Below are 23,299 nucleotides of genomic sequence, written 5' to 3'. Positions count from 1 at the left end.
TCATCATCATCATCATCACCACAACCACCATCACAACCACCACCACCACCACCATCATAATCAACATCATCATCATCATCATCATCATCATCATCATCACCACCACCACCACCACCACCACCACCACCACCACCACCACCACCACCATCATCATCATCATCACCACCACCACAACCATCATCATGTTGAAGCATCACAGACGATTCATAGACTGAAAGATTACCTGAGGAGAAGATGAAGTTGTAGGACGGCCTGGGTGTCTCTGAATGGGAAAGCTTCATGTTGCTTCTGTAACATCCTCATAGAATGTTCTACAAACTCACTGCAAGACTTGTGAAGATATGTCACCTGGACAGATAAAAGAAACATAAGTTGGTAGAAAATGCATGAACAGTATTTGCTACTTATAACACTTAAGTAGAATTTGGTCTTGTGATTTTAATTAGTAATGTAATATATAAGAATAAGTGTATATAGTGCAGCTACTATACTCTACTGCACTTAATACAAAGTATCATATCATTACCACGGCTGTAGCTGAGCCGCCATAATAAAGCGTTACAAAGCGGCACACTGTCCTACTTGTATCTACTTGCTCCCTCTATATAGAAAACTTCCCCAATCGGTGCTGTTGGTCCCCCACGATCCTCTTTTTCTTATGTTAAATGAGAGCTGAGTTAATGAGATAGCCACCTGTCACAGTGACCTCGCTGGCTCGCTGGGTAATCTAATCCCTTCTGGCTGAAGTAGTAAAGTCTGCCTTTAAAGCATACAAGGAATTTCTTCCTACCAGGTACCCATTTACTTCACCTGGGTAGAGAGTGGCAAATGAAGATTAATATCCTGCCAAAGGACATTAGTGCAGCAGCAGGATGTGATCTACAGTCTGGTGACATACATGTATCCGAGACACCTCTACAGCATTGCATTGGAGTATATTGTACATATATGTACACACTGTATGTGTGACAAAAGTTTACTATGACATTCTACTGTGTTCAATTGAGCGACGAAAGCAAATAGAGGGTTAATTCTGCTTACCATTTGTTCATCTGGGGGGCCCTTATCCCAGAGGTTAGTTATACCTGTGATGATGGATAGCATAACATTGAGGTCTAGACGAGGCAACACACACTGCTGACTGTATGCTATCCACTGGCTGTATTGAGAGAATGAGTAACATAGCATTATTGAATAGGGGTATTGAAAACTCAAAAACAAGAGTATAATACATGCACTTGTCTACTGTGCAAGTAGGCAACAGTACACTGCTGGCTGTATGCTATCCACTGGCTGTTTCAAGAAAAAGAGCAACACATGACCATAAAAAAAAACATGTACCATAGGTCAGATGCACTGTAGACTGAATGCTATTCACTATCATGATAAAATGATGTGTCCATATTTCTCAGCATTTTTTTCTTTGTATAATTACACACAATTAAAACAAATTCTTTCTTTTTACAGAATTTGTTTTCAACACACAAACTACCGGTAATACAAACTCAAGTTTAGTTGATGTTCTTTCTCAGGCATCATATTCTTTAGGCAGATTTACAGAAAATGCGAACCCTCTGATTTTATCACTATTAATACATGTACATTTGAAGGAGAAGAACAAGTTGAAGAATGATGAATAACCTGGCAAGTTGGTAGATTTCTGGTAGCTGTTGTTGTTGAGCGAGTTGATGCAGGACTGCCCTGGGTGCTGGAGGAAGCTGACCGCTCCATCTGTACTCTGTCATGGCGTTATCACACACCTCATGATGGGTGAAGTTATACCAGAGGTACTGGTGGGTAGCCCCCATGGCCTCCGTGCTTGCCTTGGGCGCATCCTTCTGTAAACGAACAAGTGAAGCAATCGTTTAACACTCGTACAGGCCCAGTCACACCGACGGGACCAACACCAGTGGGGTGTTTCAAAAAGATTAAGATTGACTTTAAGTTGGACTTAACTATGGCAGGCTGTTCATGCCACTGATGGTTCTCACTATTTACCGTCATTGGTCTCTCAAGGGACGTGCAAATCATGGTCACAAATCTACAGAATTTACATTTTTTGATAATTCATTATTGAAGGAAAAAATATTATCTAAAGATCAGACTGGTGAGAGCAAACAGTGGCATGAACAGCCTGCCATTGTTAAGTCAAACTTAAAGTTGATCTGTCTTTGTGAAACACTTCCAAGACTGACAATAGACTGAATAGAAATAATACATTACATCTATTCTTTTTGCCAAAAATATGTAGGTTTGGAGTTGGTCTTAAGTCGTTTTGGTGGTGTCGTTTTATTCCTCCTCCAGCGGGTGTTAGCCCTCTCACCCATAGACAAAATATATGACTGTCCTTTCTACAGATTTTCTTGTTTAAAATACTGTTAATTCCCCAATTTTTTGTATAGATAGTATCGCAATTATCAAAAACAAAACAAAACATGTTGCAAACTGCGAAATTTAAATACCGTAATTTATTTAATTTGAAAAAAAGAGAATAAATAGTTCTTTTCCCACCATCTTTAGCTTATCGGTCTCCGCAACCTCCATTCCTCTACATCTTTAGTGCATTACCAGAAGCATCTTTATCCTGTCCATCATATGACCAAGTCTTTTCTTCCTCAACACATCCCTTGTTGGACTTGTTCTTTTCTCAACAACTTTGACAAGCATTTCATTAGCTATATCCCCCTCACTAACTAAAACATGTTAATCAGACTACCATAGCCAAATTAATGTAAATCACTTCAACCTAAAAGAACCGTTTTTCATCTCTGATTTCCAAATACGTGAAACCATCAAAGTCACACTTACAACCCACAAAGTCTAACTTCAAATACTAGTAATCAAAGCAAGGACATAAAAGTAAAATGCACTATGATCATGAGGACAAGTAAAGAAAGCTGATGAACTTACACGCTTAACAGCAATAAAAAGTGACTAAATCCAATCAAAGAAAATAAAAATCCAATATATTAAAGCTACAAAGAAATGGACAATCAATAACAAAGCTGGCAAAGAATGTGGTGGAAAAAATGTAACAGATTGTTTTAGCAGAGTGATTAAAGACTGGAAAGTTCAAACTTCAACTCAGAATGTGATGGTAGTAAAATCCACTTTTATAAATCATACAAAAACAGAGTACGTGTACAAGACAGGAATGCCAGCTCTAACATTGTCCTACAGATTTGCAACTACCAGTATTTCGATTTCACTACACAATGTCTAGTCTACAACAAATGCTTCATGCATTTCTGAAATTAACACATTCTACACATCTGCACATGGAAACTGAAAGAAAAACACACTTATTGTTGAAAACACAAACACAAATAAAACTCACTTTGCACAAGTGAAGCACAAGTGGCTATTGAAATAGAAGAGTGCCCCATCTAAAAAGAGTTGCAACTGATGTGAACAACCATACATGCACATGCACATGAACTTGCATGACTTGTATGCTCAAGACAATCATCACATCACAATCAATATCCATTGATTTGTAATAGATCAGTTCACATACGTATTCATATTTCTTGCATGGCTCTAAAAACCAAAATTTACTAGTGATGTCTCAAAAGATTGTCAGAGGCTTGGCCAACATATCAACAGCTAATAATCAACTGTATTCAGATTAATGGGAGCTTTTGGAGAAGAAACATACAGTGATGTAAATGTGAACTGATCTCATTAAAATGGCACCCAAGGAGCATAAGAAGACATTCAAACTACCACCAAATAAAAGCTAATCTACTGAGAACCACTATGAAAACTAAAGTAAAATATATGGTAAACAGAAAAGGTGTTATTCAAATCTTGTGAACAAAAACAGAACATTCCACCAAAATTCTTTCAAACACTCTCAACTTACATAGACCTTGCTCTTCTTAAACTGAGAAAATTTATCAGATTCTTTCTTCTTGACTTTTTTCCGGCTTTCTTTGCTGTTCTTAGGATCGAATGAAGTTTTGGGTTCTTGCTTATTATCAAGAACTTCTTCATTCTAAGCAGAAGCATTGCAAAAATAGAAGAAGAATAAAGGAAAGATACCATAGACATGAACTCAAGAATGAATTGATGAAAACAGAAATAACTAGATGCAACTTCGACTGCGTGCAGTCGAAAATGATGCCTCTGTCATAGAGCAATTTTACAAACCAAAACAGAAGCAATTTTTCAAATTCAAGTTCAATTGTAATCCATTAACAGGTTCTCTTTGATCTTTGACCTCATGACCCCAAAATCTAATCAATTCATTGGCTCTGCAAATTACATACATGACCTAAGTAGGGCAGGGATCCATCAATCAGTTCTTGAGATAACGCGATTACAAGCTATTTTTGCATACATAATGAGCCCTGTGACCTTTGACCTTTGATCTCGTGACCCCAAAACATAATCAATTCATTGGCTCTGCAAGTTACATACATGACCAAAGTTTGGCAGGAATCCATCAGTCGGTTCTTGAGAAAACGCGATCACGAGAAAGGGACGTACGTACGGACGACTGGACGGACGGACAACACAAAAACATAATGCCTTCAGCTACTTCGTAATGGAGGCATAAAAAGGTTGAAAACAAACGAAAGAGTATATTCATGCAAGAGTGAGTTTCCTAATCTAAAATGCTAATATAGAACAGAAATTGGGACATGAAGTTTACAATTTTGCTTGTTATCCAAAACTTCTTTATTTCACATCAAAGTATTGCACACATGTAAGAAAGGTGATTGATAAAGGTGGAGATACATGTAAAATCAGTGGCTTATCCAATGGGGGGGGGCAGAGAATGAATTGCATAAGAATTTGTTTTTGTTTGATGGTCTAAAACACAAAAAATCAATGACATGTGTTTTAGGGATTAAAAAAGGCAAACTCCTGTTGCTCAGGAACTTTTCTCTCATGCTTGTAAAGTTTTGAAGATAAGTTTGGCCGGGAGGAGGGGAGGGGGGGGGGGGTAAAATTGGATTGTTTGCCCTGGGCGCCTTAATCTCTAGATATGCCACTGTGTACAAGGGACATGCAAATTGTCAATAAATATCAAAATTAAAAGAAAAAGAGGCTAGTGTTGTAATAAGTTATAGATGGACGATACAAATAACATGCTGAAGTGACATCCACCAACACGACTGCTAAACTACTGGTAGAGAATTTCATAAAACTGACACATAGCAGTAGGTTTTACCTTAACAATAAAAAAAAAACATGCTAATTCAAAATGATGGTTAATGAATGGGTTTATCATTTTGTACCAGTGATTCTAATCAAGTATAAAAACCACATGATAGGCTCAGTATGAATAGAAATGACATATTTTGTGATCCATTTTTACGACATACACTGTACCTTGAGTGCTAGTTGTAATTTCAGTTTGAGCTCTCCTTCCACCTTACTCTTTCCCCGGCTTTGCAGAGGAAAAGAACATTCTAAACCTTGACTTGATATGGTCTGTAGAGGGAAGCAAACAGAAGAGAAAAAGCTTCATTCTATCGGGAGAGAACACCTTTATGACATGAAGTAATCAAAAAATTAACCTAGCAAAATGATAACTGCATGGATGTACTGTATGCAACAATGATACTTACACTACACACAACCACATACATGTAGCTAAATGCTAAAAAAAAGCCTGTTGCATCAGAAAACTAATTTTGTTCTTCATATTTGTTTCCCTGAAGTCCGACATGATTGCCCAACATTAAACATACAGTACTGTAAAGAAAAAGATATGCTAGTCTTTGACAACAGTCTCTTATTTAGTATCATCTTCAAAATCATCCTCTCTTGAAAGTTGACTCTTAGTTTGTTTGGTATTAAATAAAGTTTAACAACCTTTCTTAACCTTAACAAGTTTCAATTACAACTATGGCTCCTACAATCCGGTAACAAGCTTTCTACTCCATCTGAACTCAATTCTGTCGCCTCATAATCCATTAGGATTGGCCCAGATATGTCCTGCTGGTGTCAACAATATCATTACAGCTTGTACTTCTTTTACTACATATCGAGGGTTCAGTGACACCCTAGATGTAACCCTATATTTTTCCAAAATGAGTATTTGATATCAAAATGTTCAGAAAAATGTGGGCTTTTCAGGAAACACAAAAAAATGAACTCCACCCAACACCCCATTGAAGTCAATGGCTAGTGAAACTATGGGTGCCTTTATTGACCAAATTTTTGCCTAGAATCAGGTTTCTCAAACGTCTTTCAGGCAAATTTTGAAGGTGATAAACGCAAAGCCTTTTTTAAACGTCTAAGACACAAAAAGGTGTGTTTTGAATGTGACATACAGCCAGAATCACATTTCTGAGAGATGATAAATGCAAAGCTGTTTTGAACCCCACATACAAATCGGACCTTCCCAGATTAATTTCTGGTTCGGAGGCTAGCGCGCTCCATGTGTTGCGTACAAGCATGTGTGTGTAGTTGACCTCCGAGAAACTGTCTGCTTCCCGGGTCAAACGGCGCAAAACAGCTGCGCAGACACAAGGCCTTTATTTTGAATCGTGAAGAGACGATAAATGCGACATCCCGCAAATCACTCTCGTATAGTGGGGTTCTATAGTGGGGTTCGATAGTGGGGTTCGATATGTACATATCTAGTGGCAAAACACGATAAACGCAACCATAGAATTAACTCCTTATGGCCCAAGTGCTCAGTGACACATAAACCACTTTTTCTAAAAATGGCCAAAATGGAGTTACGTCTTTGTGTCACTGACCCTTCAATATAGAACCTAATGGTCAGATGCTCCACACAACGTTTACTTACATTGAGTGGTATGGTGACCCATCCTAGGAAGTCATCCAGATTCTTTCCATCCTTCTTGGCTGATTGAGCTATCTCCTTAAAGAATCTACCAAGCACAGGAAAACAAGACATTAGTATACAAATAATGTAATGCCTATGTGGTCAAGGTAATGCCTACCAGGAAGAACGGGTAGTTTTCACTCCATATCATACATGTGTGTGTGTGTGTGTCTGTAATTTGGGATTTTACAGACAAAAAATATCAATCAGATATGATTGTCTCAGCCGGGGTCCACTGACTTTGTAGGCAAAGACAGAGCTGACATTATTGCTAGACCAACCCACATAGAGATTGGGTTTTTCCATTTGTATGATTCTAATCATCTCTGAGTACATATTGATGCTTCTCATCATGTGTAATTTGAATCATATTTGCTGTCTATACTACAAATGTTAATCTTCAGAAGGAATAAAAAGATTCATGCAATCAAACACGGAGTGGACAGTATAGATTGCTTTCATTCCTACATGCATCTCCATATAATAATAACAATAATAAAAATATAAACTGGCTGCAAACTATCTGAACAAGCCATTTTATGTACAGTGTACAGCATTCTCCTTAATTTCTCTTTTTAGGAACCAAATCTATTAATAAAAGCTATTATGTTTACATACCTTCCCATACCCTTCAGATTGGAAACATCTCCTGCATTCTTCTTTATAAGTTGCCCTACTGAAGAGTCCTCATCATGATCCCTGTATTAAACATAAATAGGAACAAAAATGAAAGATTTCAAAAGTTACTAATGATGTCAAGAAATAAGATTAAGCATCGTAAACATCGATAACTGGTAAATTGAGGATAACCACAGGTTTATTTATTCTTTTTTTGAGCGCTTTGGAAGGAAGAAATAATATGTACGTGTTTTAATTTTAGATGGCACAACAGTATTATTCTTTCAATTCAATTCAATTCAATTCAATTCATTTATTTTTCCTCTTTCAATCATTCATATTTACAATGATGGTACATTTTATCATATTCACATATTTATATACATACATGTATAGATCAATTTGAACAATACAATACATAAAACTTTAAAGAAACATGAAATTGAAAGGGAAGGAGGGCCGACTAAATTTGATGTATCACTTCATCATGGCTATTATCTACAAATATCTACATGCACATCACAAATAAAGACTTAAATTGTCATACATATACATCCATACAAACGGACAGGCAGAGAGACACAGCTAGAAGGGGAGTGAGAAGAAAGATGAAGAGGGGGGGGGGGGAAGAGAGAAAGAATGAGTAGAACTTACCACACTTCAACCTGCAGCTGTTCATTGTTGACATCACCAACATCACTGCAGAGAAAGATTCATACAAAGATAAGAATATGGTACATGACTGTATAAAGTGCCTGGAATAGATAAAATGCTACTTTATATTTTATATGACAAGAAGAACAAAAAACAATTGATATTATCCAACTCGTCAACAAAAAGGGAATGAGTTGTTTTTATTTAACGTACTGGAAAAGTGACATATACAGGCTGGTGTTCTATATGATCTGTACAAGCCTGAAAACTAGCAGCCCTGGAAGAGAACATCCATGATGATGAAGGGCCAAAAGCTACATGAACATGTATGAGAAGCATATGAAACATCTTGTGTATGTAGAGCACACCTGAAGATGGCTTTCTATCAAAATTCTATGCTTCAAGTAATGAGTGAGATCATGGCTAAAAAATGACTCCAGGGGGGTGTTTCACAAAGACTAAGATCGACTTTAAGTTGGACTTAACTATGGCAGGCCGTTCATGCCAATGTTTGCTCTCACAATCTTTAAATTAAAAAATTTCCTTCAATAATGAATTATCAAAAAATGTAAATTCTGTAGATTTGTGACCACGATTTGTACGTCTATTGAGAGACCAATGCCAGTAAATGGTGAGAGCAAACGGTTACATGAACGGCTTGCCATAGTTAAGTCCAACTTAAAGTCGATCGTAGTCTTTATGAAACACCCGCCTGATCTGATGACTTACAATCTGAACTGTTCCCTCCAGGTCGGACACAGGGTCTTCTCCTTGACCTCCGTGACACAGAGGGAGTCCTTGCTTGCGTGGTCGAGCAGGAGATCGTGCCTGGAGTGCGACATCTTGTGCTTTCCACCTTCCGAAGTGTTCTCCCTCCACAGAGCGACGATGCCCAGAACACAGAATGGATCGCTCAGACCTGTAGTAGACCAATGGGACGGAGTGAAACAAATAAACAGCGGGATTTAAGGGATTAAGAAAAGATAATTTGATAATGTGGGTGTGTAGAATGGCACAGAAGGGGTGCTTCTTCGAAAAATAAACTCAAATCTGATCCAGCTTATAAAAGAGTAAATGGTGCTCGCCCCGATTAAATTCCATGGTAATGTATTCATTAATAAAAAGTAACATCATCATCTCATACCCTGTTCAGCTCAACAGGTGACTGAACATATTTACCCCCCCCCCCCCTCCTCCCCTCTTGCTCTCTCTCTCTCTCTCTCTCTCTCTCTCTCTATCTCCATCTCTTTTGTTTATTTATTTCTCCTTTTCTCCTTTTCTTTCTATCTCTCTCAAATATGCTATCAGCAAACATTTCAATGTCTCTATCTTATCACTGCATTCTTCAACAGATACACCAAGAATCCATCTCTATAATACTGAACTAATCCCTTAAGTACTGAGCTTTCAAATCATTGGACTAGAATCTCCATGAATAATCAATTTGGATCGATGGGTCAAAGGTAACCATAGCCTGCAAGAAAATGTTTATACATGTACATCAATAAAACCTGATTCCATTGATAGCCTATTAGGTATTAATCATACAAACGCTATATTACAATAATGCAATAATAAATCTATGGTTGGCTTTAAAATAAAGTTGTTTTTTTTTACCGTTTTCAAGAGAAAAAATGAATACAAAAAACAAAAACAAAAAATTGGAAAATGGGATCTACAAATGCATAAAATCATAACAAATAATTATTCTCAAATTCTCACTCGTCTTCTGCCCTAGTTTCGAAATCCTGCTAGCTAAACATGTAAACCCGGCCTTGTGTACGTGTATATACCATGCACTGCACCAGCTAGAAACCAGCGAGATTTGGGCAACATTTCCCGGTTTTGAGTTTTGGGGGCGCAGCCGCTTTTTTAAGAGGGGAGGGGGTTAATTCTGACCCACGGACCCATGTTCTGGCATCTAAAGGGCAATACAACATCTTTTTTTTAGGCCTAATGTTTATTCAAACTTATACCTGTAATTGAAACTCATGTTATACGTTGTGTCTCTTTTACTTTTCTAGTTTACACGTACTTTTTTTTTCAATTTGTCTGAATATTTTATGTTACTTGCACTGTAAAACCATGTACAATTCAGTCTCTAAGGCTGCCAGTCAACCATCAATGAATTAAATTGAATGGAATTGAAGACTAAATCAAGCTGTCCAAAAGATCTGGCTAAGAGTACACACACAGACATGACCGTAATTAAACAAACATCAGACAAGACGCTTGCATGCACACGTCAGAAAAGAGATGAAATGCAAACACAAGAATACCAAAGGTCGATTCTCAGCTCGCTATGTCATTACTCGCCAGAATTATGGTTTAATGTGTATTCTTTGGGTTGACAGTCATCACGCATTTCCATTAGCAAATCAATCTTATCAGTTTAATAGGATTTTATTAAAGTTAACTTTCTTTCGGCTATCCTTATCATAGCTCACTAATTTATTTTTTTAATGACTATGTTAAGATGCTTTCTTAGTTTCTCTCAAAATAAATTTACATGTACATGTACATCAAGTTATTTTCACAACATAAACAACAGCGGTTGGACTCTGTGTTCATTCATTCAGGATTGAAGGCTTTTGGTAACACCACGTGGAAGCCTACTAAACAGGTTTCGATCATGATTCCTCACACACTAGGAAACCTACAGAGAACATCTATATTACATGTACTCATACATGTAGTCCCGTGTTCTGTTTTTACTTTCTGATTTACGCTGCGATGTAGCAAGATGACGTCATTTTGACGATAGGGCACTACTAGTTTTCTGACGAAGCTCAAATCATCGATGAACGCGTTCGCAAATTTGGCCCGACGACGCCAGATGACCGACGCATGCGCAAAGCGCTGAAATGACGTCACATCTTTGACGTCGACTACAGTATGTGGACATGACAAACGAAAAAAAACTTAATAGTAGGAGATCACGTTCAGTTATTACGAAGGTGAAGTACGTATGCACACACACTCTTAGTGTAAATTAGATAAAAGCCATTATCCATCTGAAGTACAAATTTTTAAATATTAAACTTTTTTAAATTCATAAAAAGGGTAACATACATGTATTAATGTATGAGTTTATTTAGAAGGTATGATAAGTGCTGTCATTATAAAAAGGAAACATGTCTTAAAATCAGGTCTTAAAGTAAATTGATACATTTAGACCAACAAGGTATCAAACTGTAAGTTGCTATAATATAAATAACAATCCCTTTTTTCCATTTCTATCTATGTTTCTCCTTTTAACCCCCCCCCCCCTCCCCTCTCTCTCTCTCTCTCTCTTTATTTTCTCTCTCACTCTCTTCATGCATTCTTACCATCCCTCTTTCACTTCCTCTTTTTCTCTCTCTCTCTCTCCTCCCTCCCTCCCTCCCTCTCTCCCTCCTTCCCTTCCTCCCTCAGTTCCTCCTTCTCTCTCTCCCTCTCTCTCTCTTTTCCATACCCCTTCACCTTCTCTCTGTTTAGCACATCAAGTCCGTGACATTTCTTCCTAACAACAGAGCAGCAATAGGATACTAGAGCAAATTCGCAATTAACTCATGAAATAAAAACGCCTTTCCGTACCGTGCTTAGGAGTGCACTGCAAACACAATATCCATATTGCCTTACACTCAGCGATAAATGTAAACAAAGCTCATCCTAAAAATAGTTATTACTCTAATCCTTCTTATCAATTCATTTTATGCCCACGCAAATTAATTATCACACTGTACAACTGTATGCACTCACACATTTATCAAAGGGAAATCATACTATTTGGAAAGGGAGATATGGTGTTTACTCAACACAGGAAACGACTTATCATTTACAATGTACAAAATAGGATTTGGAAACACTTAAGTGCTGATTTGTTTGTTTTCAATTTTCTTAACTAAATTATCAAATTTATCAAAGTGACATCCACATAACAATTTATCAATATGCATGTCTCACCAATTATTAGAACATGTACACATCAGGCACTAGGGTGCAAAATCAGCAAAATATTCTTCATATTGGAACTCATTCCTCTTATTCCAGAATTGAAAATTAGGTTGTGTGGTATGCCATTATGAAATGTATCACTCTTACAACATTATAAGGACCAGTCTAAAATGTAAGATAATCTTAATTTTCTTATTTTCCTAACTGAATTCTTTTCTTACCATTTGAGTCTTTTGCCAGCAAACCTTTAGCTGATATTACATCCACAACCATGATTAGAGCAGGCGGCTGTCAAATGTTCAAAGAGAAAGATAGACAAAGAGAGAGTATTAGTAAAACTAAGTTAAACAGAGAAAGAGAGAGAGGGGGGGAGAGATAAATTGATGTACAAGTACTAATTGGAAATCAATGCTCAATTAAATATCAAATCTATAAAAAATTTGCGACATAAATAATATAAACAGCCATATTGACATTACTAATATTTCAAAAGCTTTTAACTACATTTAAAGGCATCGTGTAACAATGTTAAATCTGAGATGCTGAGATGTTATCAGTGTCTGTAATATAGTGTAATATTGAAGCCCTAAAAAAAAATTGCGCTTCAAAAAAGTTGAGTGACCGGTTTTACCATACTCGTTTTCCCCAATAGACTCTAGTGTTGTGAAAACCATTTGGCAAACACAAAATTTGGATTCGATTTCCAATCATAAATATCTTCATAATCAGACAGGCGATTGGCTTGTAAAAGTCATGGGGTTCCTGACTGACCTAAAGGTTTATAATTGTCATTGCAGGATGAGCTAAATCAAGGATTTTATTTAGAATCTGAGACAAAATTACCAGATCCCTTTAACAGCTTTTTTAGATTCCTAGTAACATAGGTCTAAATGCTCCTATTGGGCACATTTACAAAAGACTAATGACTGAATGAAAACAAGATAACACTGGTTAGATAACAAGATATTTTATTAGTAATACATGAAGCAAGGAAAACTGTGATCTTGCTCCTCTTTAGAAATAAAATAACTTATAACAAGACAAAGCTGAATACATACCGGTATGCAGCTTTGTGGAAACATACAGGATACATCATCATTGACTGGAACTGTACATGGACTCTCAGGGCTTAATCTATTTTCATTTGAAAATATATCAGTGACTAACTTACCAGGCTATTTGACACTCTCTCTAATAGTGCTTCATGTTCTTGGGGATTTACATTCAAGGTCTGTGGAAAAAAAGAAAAGGGGGAAAGAGAGGGTGACGGGAAAGGAATTATGGTTCCTTAATTAAAGATCCAAGAAACATAATTTGCAAATCATTATCATCATAATCATCAATTTTGTCATCAACCACTGTTATCATTATAATCATCGCCTTCATCATCAAATTCATTATCCTCGTCATCAACATCCTCATTATCATCACCATCATTATCATCATCACGAGAATTCTTTCAGTTACATGTGGGCGTACCAGACATTTCCTGCACAAAACAGAATCTAAGCATTCCTAATCACACAAATATTACAATGCACTAACCACTATTCATACACCTAAATGTACAGTTACAAAATATCATATTTTCACCATGCTATAAAAATGATTTCAAAAGCAACATGAAACCAGACAATGACATTGCAAACCGGTTTCCTGTATGCTCTGCCTCATCCTGAATTAAAAGGTGGCAACCACACGCACAAATGATGACAACAAAAAACTCAAATGCCAGTAGATAGACTGTTTCCAAACCACTCTACAAAATGTAAATAATGAAATTAATACATGAACATCAGGATTGTCTCTCATCATTATTCAGCGTTGTCATACCTTGAAATGAATTGGTAAATGGGGCTTTCTCTTTTAATACACACAGTCATTCCTATATTAAAAATACTGTTGGGCACTACTAATTAATAACTGCAAAGTCCCTCAGAACAAGCAGTATCAATCACTATCAATTAGCCTAAATTGTGTAAATAAGACCATCTTGTGATATTTAACTTATAGTTTTTATGAATTACACTCTGTTTATATACAGTCAAACCTTTCTATGGTGACCGCCTAAGGGAAACACAAAAAGTGGTCTGTGTAGACAGGTGGTCTTTGTAGACAGGTTCCTTAAGTACATGTTTCAATGAGAAACCATTTTCAAGGGAAACAAAAAGTGTGGTCTTTGTAGACAGGTGACCACTAGTATAGCAGGTTTGATTGATTTCTCACCTCTTGTGCATACTTAAAGAGCTGAGCATTGGGCAGGTCTTTCATCTCATAGTTCACCCCAAGTCTCTGGTTGATTGTAATGAGAGCAGATTTGTAGAAGAACTCAGCCTACATGTACAAAGACCATACAGAAACTTCTCAAAGAAAATGTCTTATAAATCATTCATTCATTCATTCATTCAAAATAGTTACGTTGGCAAATTTGGAGGGAAAAAATGTCAATATAATCATAGCATTGGGAGTTAAAATGAAAGTGATCCATAAATGACTTATATCACTATTCGTTCAAAATTATCATGATTAATTTCAAAATCTTTTCAGCAAACTTGAGTTTATGAAGAAAATAATGAAAAAATAGAGTATACATAACATGTACAGAGTGGCGAAATTAGATTAATGTCTTGCCCAAAGACGATCGTGTCAGGACGAGACTCCAACCATGTGATCCATAGTACGGAGTCAAATCCACTAGACCATAGTAATATCATATGAGCAGGATCTACAAATTCATTTAAAGCCCCACTGCACTATGTATAACAGTATCAAAACCTTAAGCCTGTTCACGTTGGTTTGGAAGTAATACAATTTGAACTACTGTGTGACTTTTACTGCATGATACAAGTTATGAGATAATTTTTAAATGATTATCCTATTCAGCATGTGCTACTTTATATCAACATCCTTCTTTTGTCAAATTAAACAATGGAGCTTAGGAAATGGGATAGACATAAAAACAAAACCATCACTTCCTTATCCTTAAACTCTAATAAATCATCTTCTTCACATATGAGGGTAACTTTTTTTTTTTATGGGGGGGGGGGGGAGAGGGTGGGTATAACATATGTAAATATTCTCAGCAAAATATCAAGTTGTTGGTTACATTTGGTTACATTGATGCAACTACTTGCTAAACCAAGTAGATTGAGAAATAAAGAGTAACATTTTTTAGGATAAAAAATACTTTTAAGGATACAAAGTGACTATTTTGTATCCCTTCTGTATACAATACCTCTTTGTGAGTTGGACGGGAAATGTCTTTATAGATGCCCCTACACTGGGTGAAATCGATGGCAGAGTTGTTGTTTGCTGATGAATCCTAAACAAAAGAAACATAAATAGAAGATCAATGTTATTTGAACAAAGAAACACAATGAACCTGCAAGTACATGTACAGGCAGGTATTGATTTTTTGTCACAGAATGATGAAGGGCCGCAATGGTATCAGGAAATTAGGTTTGCAATTGTATATACTGACATGAAATGTGTTGAGGGAAAAGGCATGTATGAACAGAGGTGGTATTTATAAGGCAAACAAGTTAAGTGTCAACAGTAAGTTTCAGTAAAAGGATTTACATTGCCTTTGAGGGATATTTACAAAAGGAGAAAGAGAATTTTGCAGAGTGTTACAATTACTTTCTAAGAAGGCTATAATCTCACGGTTTGTGAATCTCGTGAATTAACATTCACAGTCCCCTTCGAAATAAGCATTGACAAGGCACATCAACGAAAACAAGACAGATACGCAAGCCTCACACATGCTTAACAGCAACAGGGTGGAATCTGAGCAAACTAGTGTGTATTGAAATTGGTTCATGTTGGCTTATAACCCCACAAAATAACTATCGTCTAAAGGAAATACTCAAAATCAGTAACTCAGCTAGATACCCTAAATCCGGGGACCCAAAATTGAAGGCCGTTCTGTTCAGTTCATATGTAGTATTTCAAGGAAGACGTGATCCAGCATGGTAATTTGATCAATACCTTACAGTGAAATTTATCAATTTTTATACATTAATTTTTCATCATTTCCTTTCTCTCTCTTTGATCTATACTTCTGATATTCCGTGGTCGGAGAGGTAAAGTAATTGTACTACAGGTATATTGTTGATTATAACCTATCATTTAACCCACTGGGTTGACATGCCTGGTTGTTTGTGCATGATCTCTAATAAAGAGTGATTCATCACCATACATATATATTTATTTATACGTAATGCATAACTTCAATGTTATGCATTAACTATAATATCTATTATAAGTATAATATCTTTGTTTACCTTTCTGTTGGAAGTGAAATAAATATGAATATGAATATGAATGTGAAAGGGTTGTGTTTATCAAGAGTAGCAGTGTATTGACAGTGGTATCTCATCAAATAAAATGGTTTGTTAGGAAATAGAGCAGAAGATCCTTTGTGAATGTAAACAAAGGCCACATGGAATAAAAAAAAATTGATTTGAGAAATAGTAGACTATGTGTACAATGTACATGGTATCAAGGCAAATATTGACCTGTACTGGTGTATTGTGAAAAGTTTGCAGTTATACATGTACATTACATGTAACTGTGAAGGAAAATACTGGGGATCACAAATAACCTTTCACATTACATCACTATAGGGCACTCCACAAAGTCTATACTAATTCTTTGGGGTTTTTTTCTAGGTCTTGATGCATTGGACCAATCAGAATGTTTGGAGGTACATGGTTTAATTTTAGGGGTCTACATGTACACTGTACATGTATGTGTCATACAACTTATATGTTTATTATACACATGTACAGTATGTTTGTGTTGAGAGCTGAATATAAACATGTACAGTACATGTACAAAGTGAACACTGTTGATTTCAGTTTCACTCAATATTTACAATTTCACAAGAATTTAAGCAAACAAGGACAAATGAAAGATATGAACTGTTTTCAATGAGATCCTTAGATGTACCGGTACTTGAAATTTACAATCCCAGCTACATGTTCTGAAATTTTGGTAATCCTTTTATTCTGAGACTAGACTATTAAATGCCACTAGTGGATTAATTTAGATGCACAGTGTACACATAATAATTTATAAATAAAAACATAAAATTAACATACATGTGAGATGTGAACATCACTTTTATGAGTTGGTGAAATACAATTTAAAAGAAATTTAAATAACTTTCTTTACTTTTCAACTTTCTGGTCAAAAAATTAGATAGTCGATTTTTGTATAGTCTCTTTTAGATTTGTACAAAAAGGTACATGCAGAACGATTGCTATTTCCATTTTTGGGACACTTTCCATTTAAACAGTTGTTACTGCTTCCTCTATATTTCCTGAGCAAGTGCAACCACTTAAAGTGTTTTCCTTTACGGAAATGATCTTTGAAGAAGGAAAAAGATATAGAATTCTTTCAATTGATGGGTATAATCAATAAAGAAGCATTAATTGGTTTCAGTTTCTGCCCCTGTATTGGCGTATTGGAATTGTGCCAGTAGAGAAATATGTTTTGAAGTACATACAAGAGTTCCAATATTTCACTTTATTTAGGCCAAAAAGTGTCAAATCACTCAAATGTGAAAATTTGTTTCTCTCTCTCTCTCTCTCTCTCTCTATCTCATCTTTCTCTCTTTCTTTTTCTTTGTTCTTTTTTTTCTTCTTCCTTTTATTCATTTGTTCCTTTATGCTTTTTCCACATTAATGTTTTCATACATGTAGATCTATCTCTCTCTTTGGGTTTGCATATTTTTCATATTTACTTGCTTCTTCCTGATGTGGCCGCATAGAGAGTTGGACAGATTCATGCAAGTTAGCTGAGATTACTGCCTTATTGCTCATTGAAGATATACAAACTGAGGGTATTGTATAAAAAAGGAGGAAATACAGAGTAAAATGCAGCAAAATGATCCAGGAAAAGGTTGGAAAACCTGGGCATATTTCTCACAGGCACACAGTGGGATTGAGAGCAGATCAAATCACTGTTTGACATTCATACTTGATTTCCTGTGCAAAGTTTGTGATGATTGATTGGAGATATTTTCTTTTTTTTTAAACAGGCACAACCTCCAATGTCTTATTGTTTTCTTTCTTCCCTTTTTCATGTTTACAAACAAATGGTTCCAGCATGCTTTATCCTACATAATTACAGTAGGCCTGTCTTCATCAGCTCGAGTTTGCCAAATAACCAGCTATTTTCAGATTCTGGGTATTATCCTGAAGCTCAAAGTTGCGTCCTCACCAGACCTATACGCTAATGAATCACAAACTAGCTCGGACGGGCACAATTTAGCCTGCTATTTCCAAAATATCCCTTAAATTTTCTTGACCAAATATCCCGCTAATTGCAACTGCGGGCTGATGAGGACGCTAATTAGCTGGATAATTTGCGGTCGGGATAGTTAAAATAGCGGGTTATTTGGCAAACTCGAGCTAGTGAAGACAGGCCTAGTGAGATTAGTCGGGTAATGTTTAACTATACATTGCTCCATAGATTATTCATAACATTGTTAATGCTCAAGCATGAACCAAACCTTCTGGATATTTAAACGAAAATTAATAGGGTAGTATTAACATTTTTGAGAAAATGCAAGATGTGTACCAGATTTCAGATCTGTTTTTATTTTTAAGAAATAGAAACCAATGAACTGTAGAATGGTTAGATCTGAAAAGAAGATTAATACCAATTATCTGGATAGAAGCTACACAAATATATCCTTCATGTTTTGTTCAAATCAGGAACCATGAAAGCTCCAGACACAGCAAGGGTTTCATGGAAAATCCTTTCAAGGTTTATTATATTGAAGAGGACTAGCCAAGTATGAATGTAAAAGAAATTGTAGAAGATTGTTTTCATCCAAGTATCTAACTGGGTTTGAACACTTCTTGGCCAGACTCACAATCTGCAAACCTTAGCAAGGTTTGTTTGGTTCTTATAAAAACTTCTACCGGTAATCTCCACTTAACCACTCATGGACCCACATTGACAAAAGTGAAAACAGTAATAAAACTACTTTAAAAAGTTCCACTATAAAAGCTCCATTTGTTCCCAGCAGAAAGGGGGGGGGGGGGTCTTGCTTAGCAATTAAAAGACATTTGACAGGGCACAGGTATTCTTCGTGATTGTCAGTTTATCCATTTACTTTGTGCATGTACATGTATGCTGGTTACAGTCAAGCATGTCTTTAGTGACCTGCTCCATTTAAAGATACTATGTCCCTTTTGCAGCCAACATCAAATTAAGTAGAACTTATGAATATGTCATGTACAGTGTATGTCCTATATGTGAAATTTAAACATTAGCAGTGTCCTAGTAATTCAAATTATGCAAGGAAACCTGTTTACTTGCTAGACTTCACTGTCAGACACTACTGAGTGACTGAGTGAGAAAAAAAATTCTTTGGTAATAACATACATAAAATGAGCTGTAACAGGTACATGAGCATTTGTCTACATCAATAACCCAGTAAATTGTAATGGCCAAAATTAAACTGATTGAATCTTTGTGCCGCACAAAATGTATGACCATTCGGTAAAAGGGTCTGAAAATTAGACTTTCACTTCAGTGATTGCAATCAAGTCAATTCAACAACTAATGGTCATTATTTTCCCCACTAAAAGCCATTTTCAAGCCCTGACTGTAAAACTATCTTTGTAAATGCTTCAATTAACTTACCTGAATGGGTTTGAATGTATCTTGGCCGGCTTCTCCATCAGCAAATCTCAAGGCTATAAACTGTTCAAAGAACTTGCCATCCATAGCAGCAACTCTGCAGAAGGGAAAGTTCCATTATCCATTCAAAAAGCCAAATTCCTTATTAAATCAACTTACATGTGTTTCAGAAACTTGTTTAGGTAGAAATATCAATCACGTCATTCCTTCCTACACTTGCAATTCTTTTACAAGCCCAAAATAACATCATACGTAGTATAGTTTAGTTTTAGTTTTTCCTCTTGATTTATTTTTTGTATTTTGTATTTATAGCAGTAATATAATCACTCTGTACACATTGTAGGATAATGATATAATCATCTTTGCTGCAGATCAAACACTGTAAAATACCCTAAAGGGACAAAGTGACATATATTGAATTGAATTGATATCTTACCTAATAGGACAAATGTCAGGACAAAGTAAACATTTCCTGGCTACATAATCCAAAATATTACCCATTGTGAGAGGGAACATTCAAGCACATAAAAGTATGAAGATGAATGCATATCATGCAACTGAATAAAGCGATTAGCTGATTGATTCAGTGCTGGCAAGCTCCTATTCTCATACCAAGTGAACACTCTAGAGATACACACATACATTTTTGTAAATGATCACCGGACATATCTTGTAATAGACCGCATTTTTAGAAATGCTGAAAGATAATATTTCACATTAATCCAGGTGGATAAATAACTTTAATTAATGAAAGCTCCATGCTAATTATCATGTGATCATGATGTATATATTAGCATGGCCATTTGAGGGATGTTGGATAAAAGAGGGAGGGTGCTTTTCCTGACCACAATGGAGAAACTATTTCCAACTCCTAAAGGGTCATTTGCCTAATTACCCTGCCCCTTGCCACCTCAGTGTGAAGCCTTGCCTTAATTAATTAGTTCCTAGATTAGCTATCATATACAGCTACATTGCATTTGATAGTCATTTAATATTGCAATAGAATGATGATTAACAGACAACAGTGTTTTTAATCTGTCAGATATACGGTACCTAAATAATTGAGCTAAAAATTGCACTAATTTCAAATCGTATAATTTGCCTTAACTTGACTTCTTAATGTATCTAAACTCCTGTTCTAAACAATCAGCTATAGAAACATAATGTACATGTAGCATACCCAAGAGACATCCCCTGCAATTGTTTTATTAACCCAGCAATTGCCAGGTACCCATTTACACCTGGGTGAAGAGTGGCAAATGTAGATTAATGTCTTGCCAATGGATGTTGGTGCTAGGTTGGATTTCAAACCATCAACCCTTAAGTGAATGAACCACCATACCCCCCCCCCCCCCCGACACCTCCACAATGCACTCAGTAAAGTTCATAAAGGCAAATTCCCAAAAAGCATTCATAAAAAGCATACACCACAAATGATCAGTCACTTTCGCTGCTCTCTTGAATATCGATATCCTCATCACCATCATCATCATATTTATGCATATACCACAAATGTTCAGTCACTTACTTTTCGCTGCTCTCTTGAATATCAATATCCTCATCACCATCATCATCATATTAAAGCATACACCACAAATGTTCAGTCACTTACTTTTTACTGCTCTCTTGAATATCAATATCCTCATCACCACATCATCATATTAAAGCATACAACATAAATGTTCTATCACTTACTTTTCGCTGCTCTCTTATCGATATCCTCATCACCATCATCATCCTATTTAAGCATACACCACAAATGTTCTGTCACTTACTTTTCGCTGCTCTCTTATCGATATCCTCATCACCATCATCATCCTATTTAAGCATACACCACAAATGTTCTGTCACTTACTTTTCGCTGCTCTCTTGTATATCGATATGCTCATCCTCATCGACATCCGCATCCTTCTCCACTATGTGGTAAATGGATTGACTCCTTCCTCTCCGTCGAATCATCTCTAAGCCGTCTTGACTATGCAGTCATAGAAGAAGTTTCACAAATCTGCCAATCTGGATATCAAAAGAGAAAAAAAGGGAGGATTTAGTCATGGATATCATCAAACTATAATTAATGGTTAAATTGTAGTACATGAAATGACTTCTTGATCCCCCTGCATCACCTGAACCACATCTAATGCAGTGTTTTTAAAAGTTTAAAAACACTATTACATGTACTTTCTGTGCCTCCTGTAAAAACATGATGTGTATGTCTTGACTAGTTATACAACGTAGATAAGATAGTATTTGAAATCATATTAGAAAATTAAAGGATGAAAAAAGAATTGGTTAGAGGAGAGACAACACACATGTACATGTACGTGTAGCGTTGTAAACCATGGATGTGTTACCTATCAACCTACTTGCCTGCAATTGTAACTGAGCCGGAAAAAAATGTCAATTTTAAATCCCTTTGAAAATACGGACACGTTATAGCGGGGATTGGCCGAGAGCTAAACTTTTTGAAGAACCCCATTGGTCAATGACTAAAATATTGCTAAAATTAGAGTGAAAATGACCCAAATTATTACATTTACAATAAATCTAATTCTTTTGTACTGTACAAGTAGCATAAAAAAGGCATCCAATTAAAAAGTGAAAGCCTAAAAGTAAACAAGAGCATACAATATAAATGTTAAAAATAGATGCATCATCTGTGACAAACATCAATTAACATTTGTTAAGCCTGAAAATAAACCACAAATGGATTACAAGATTTAATCTGTGACAAGCATCAACAATATTAAGGACAAACAAACACACACACACAAAAAAAATATTACACTGTACAGATTTGTTTTAATAGCACGTACTGGTAGTTACTTAAGTTATTAATTTAGGTTAAGCAAATACATATTTTTATGATCATAGATTAAACAGATCATGAGAGATTTAATTTAGTGATGTCACTAATACTCACACTCTCAGAGTCAAACTGTGCTGCTTGTCAATGGATATATAAAAATAATTTGTTGTTGAGCAATTTTTACATCCGGTAATGGTTGATGCTCCTGTACACAGATAATCTCTGATTTCCTGCTAAATTTCATTCCAGCTCCGATTCCAAAACGATGTAAGAAACGGTCATAAATCAACCTTATGGCTGAAAATGTAAACTACCATGCTTTCTGTCTTTATCAGACTGATGTACAAAGTTATACATTGTACCACCATGAACTATCTCAGATCGGTGTAATTTGAGAATTAAATGCTGGTATTTAGAAACGGATGGCCTACTATGGCCATGGACTTGGCATTGCTTTATACTTCTCAGAACTCTAGAATCTGGTTGCCTGATCAAAGCAGGTTTTCTGGCTGTTTCGATTTTCTTTTGTTTCACCCGAATTGGCCATTACAGATTATGACTCTGCAAACATCAGGATGTGATGTCATCAGTAAAAACAGGACTTTGTAAACAAACCTCATGTATGACTGTACATAATGGTAGAATCAATGAACCCAGACGTATTTAAGCAAACCTACATACATGCACCTCTCACCAAATGACCCTTGACCAGTGACAAACTTGCCTAAGTGTTTTTGGTAAATGTGGGCTAATTACAAAATATGTACACAGTGCCTCATAAATACCAAGAAATCTTTTAGGTCATAATAAAAATGAACACT

General features: G+C 36.0%; 1 protein-coding gene across 3 annotated transcripts in view; it reads right to left on the bottom strand.

Moving 5' to 3' along the window:
• The window catches only part of LOC589270 (protein unc-13 homolog D), a 42,357-nt gene that overhangs the window by 17,408 nt on the left and 1,650 nt on the right, over positions 1 to 23,299 (bottom strand). Inside the window, exons 1-15 of one of the 3 annotated variants that reach the window (XM_030999407.1) lie at positions 22,593 to 22,716; positions 21,528 to 21,685; positions 19,676 to 19,769; positions 15,252 to 15,338; positions 14,243 to 14,350; positions 13,188 to 13,247; positions 12,238 to 12,304; positions 8,810 to 8,999; positions 8,081 to 8,125; positions 7,427 to 7,507; positions 6,770 to 6,854; positions 5,341 to 5,442; positions 1,642 to 1,838; positions 1,042 to 1,159; positions 224 to 348 (exon numbers count right to left, since the gene is read on the bottom strand). In XM_030999407.1, the coding sequence (XP_030855267.1) occupies positions 224 to 348; positions 1,042 to 1,159; positions 1,642 to 1,838; positions 5,341 to 5,442; positions 6,770 to 6,854; positions 7,427 to 7,507; positions 8,081 to 8,125; positions 8,810 to 8,999; positions 12,238 to 12,304; positions 13,188 to 13,247; positions 14,243 to 14,350; positions 15,252 to 15,338; positions 19,676 to 19,769; positions 21,528 to 21,631 (1,463 nt within the window). In that variant the 5' untranslated portion in view covers positions 21,632 to 21,685; positions 22,593 to 22,716. Of the gene's footprint in view, positions 1 to 223; positions 349 to 1,041; positions 1,160 to 1,641; positions 1,839 to 5,340; positions 5,443 to 6,769; positions 6,855 to 7,426; positions 7,508 to 8,080; positions 8,126 to 8,809; positions 9,000 to 12,237; positions 12,305 to 13,187; positions 13,248 to 14,242; positions 14,351 to 15,251; positions 15,339 to 19,675; positions 19,770 to 21,527; positions 21,686 to 22,592; positions 22,717 to 23,299 lie in introns of those variants that run through there. The other 2 variants (XM_030999401.1, XM_030999415.1) reach the window with 2 other exon arrangements.

This window comes from Strongylocentrotus purpuratus, unplaced genomic scaffold, assembly GCF_000002235.5.
Source record: "Strongylocentrotus purpuratus isolate Spur 01 unplaced genomic scaffold, Spur_5.0 spur5_contig_861, whole genome shotgun sequence".
In the NCBI taxonomy this organism is placed as follows: Eukaryota; Metazoa; Echinodermata; class Echinoidea; order Camarodonta; family Strongylocentrotidae; genus Strongylocentrotus; species Strongylocentrotus purpuratus.
This window is presented reverse-complemented; position numbering and strand designations above follow the sequence as displayed.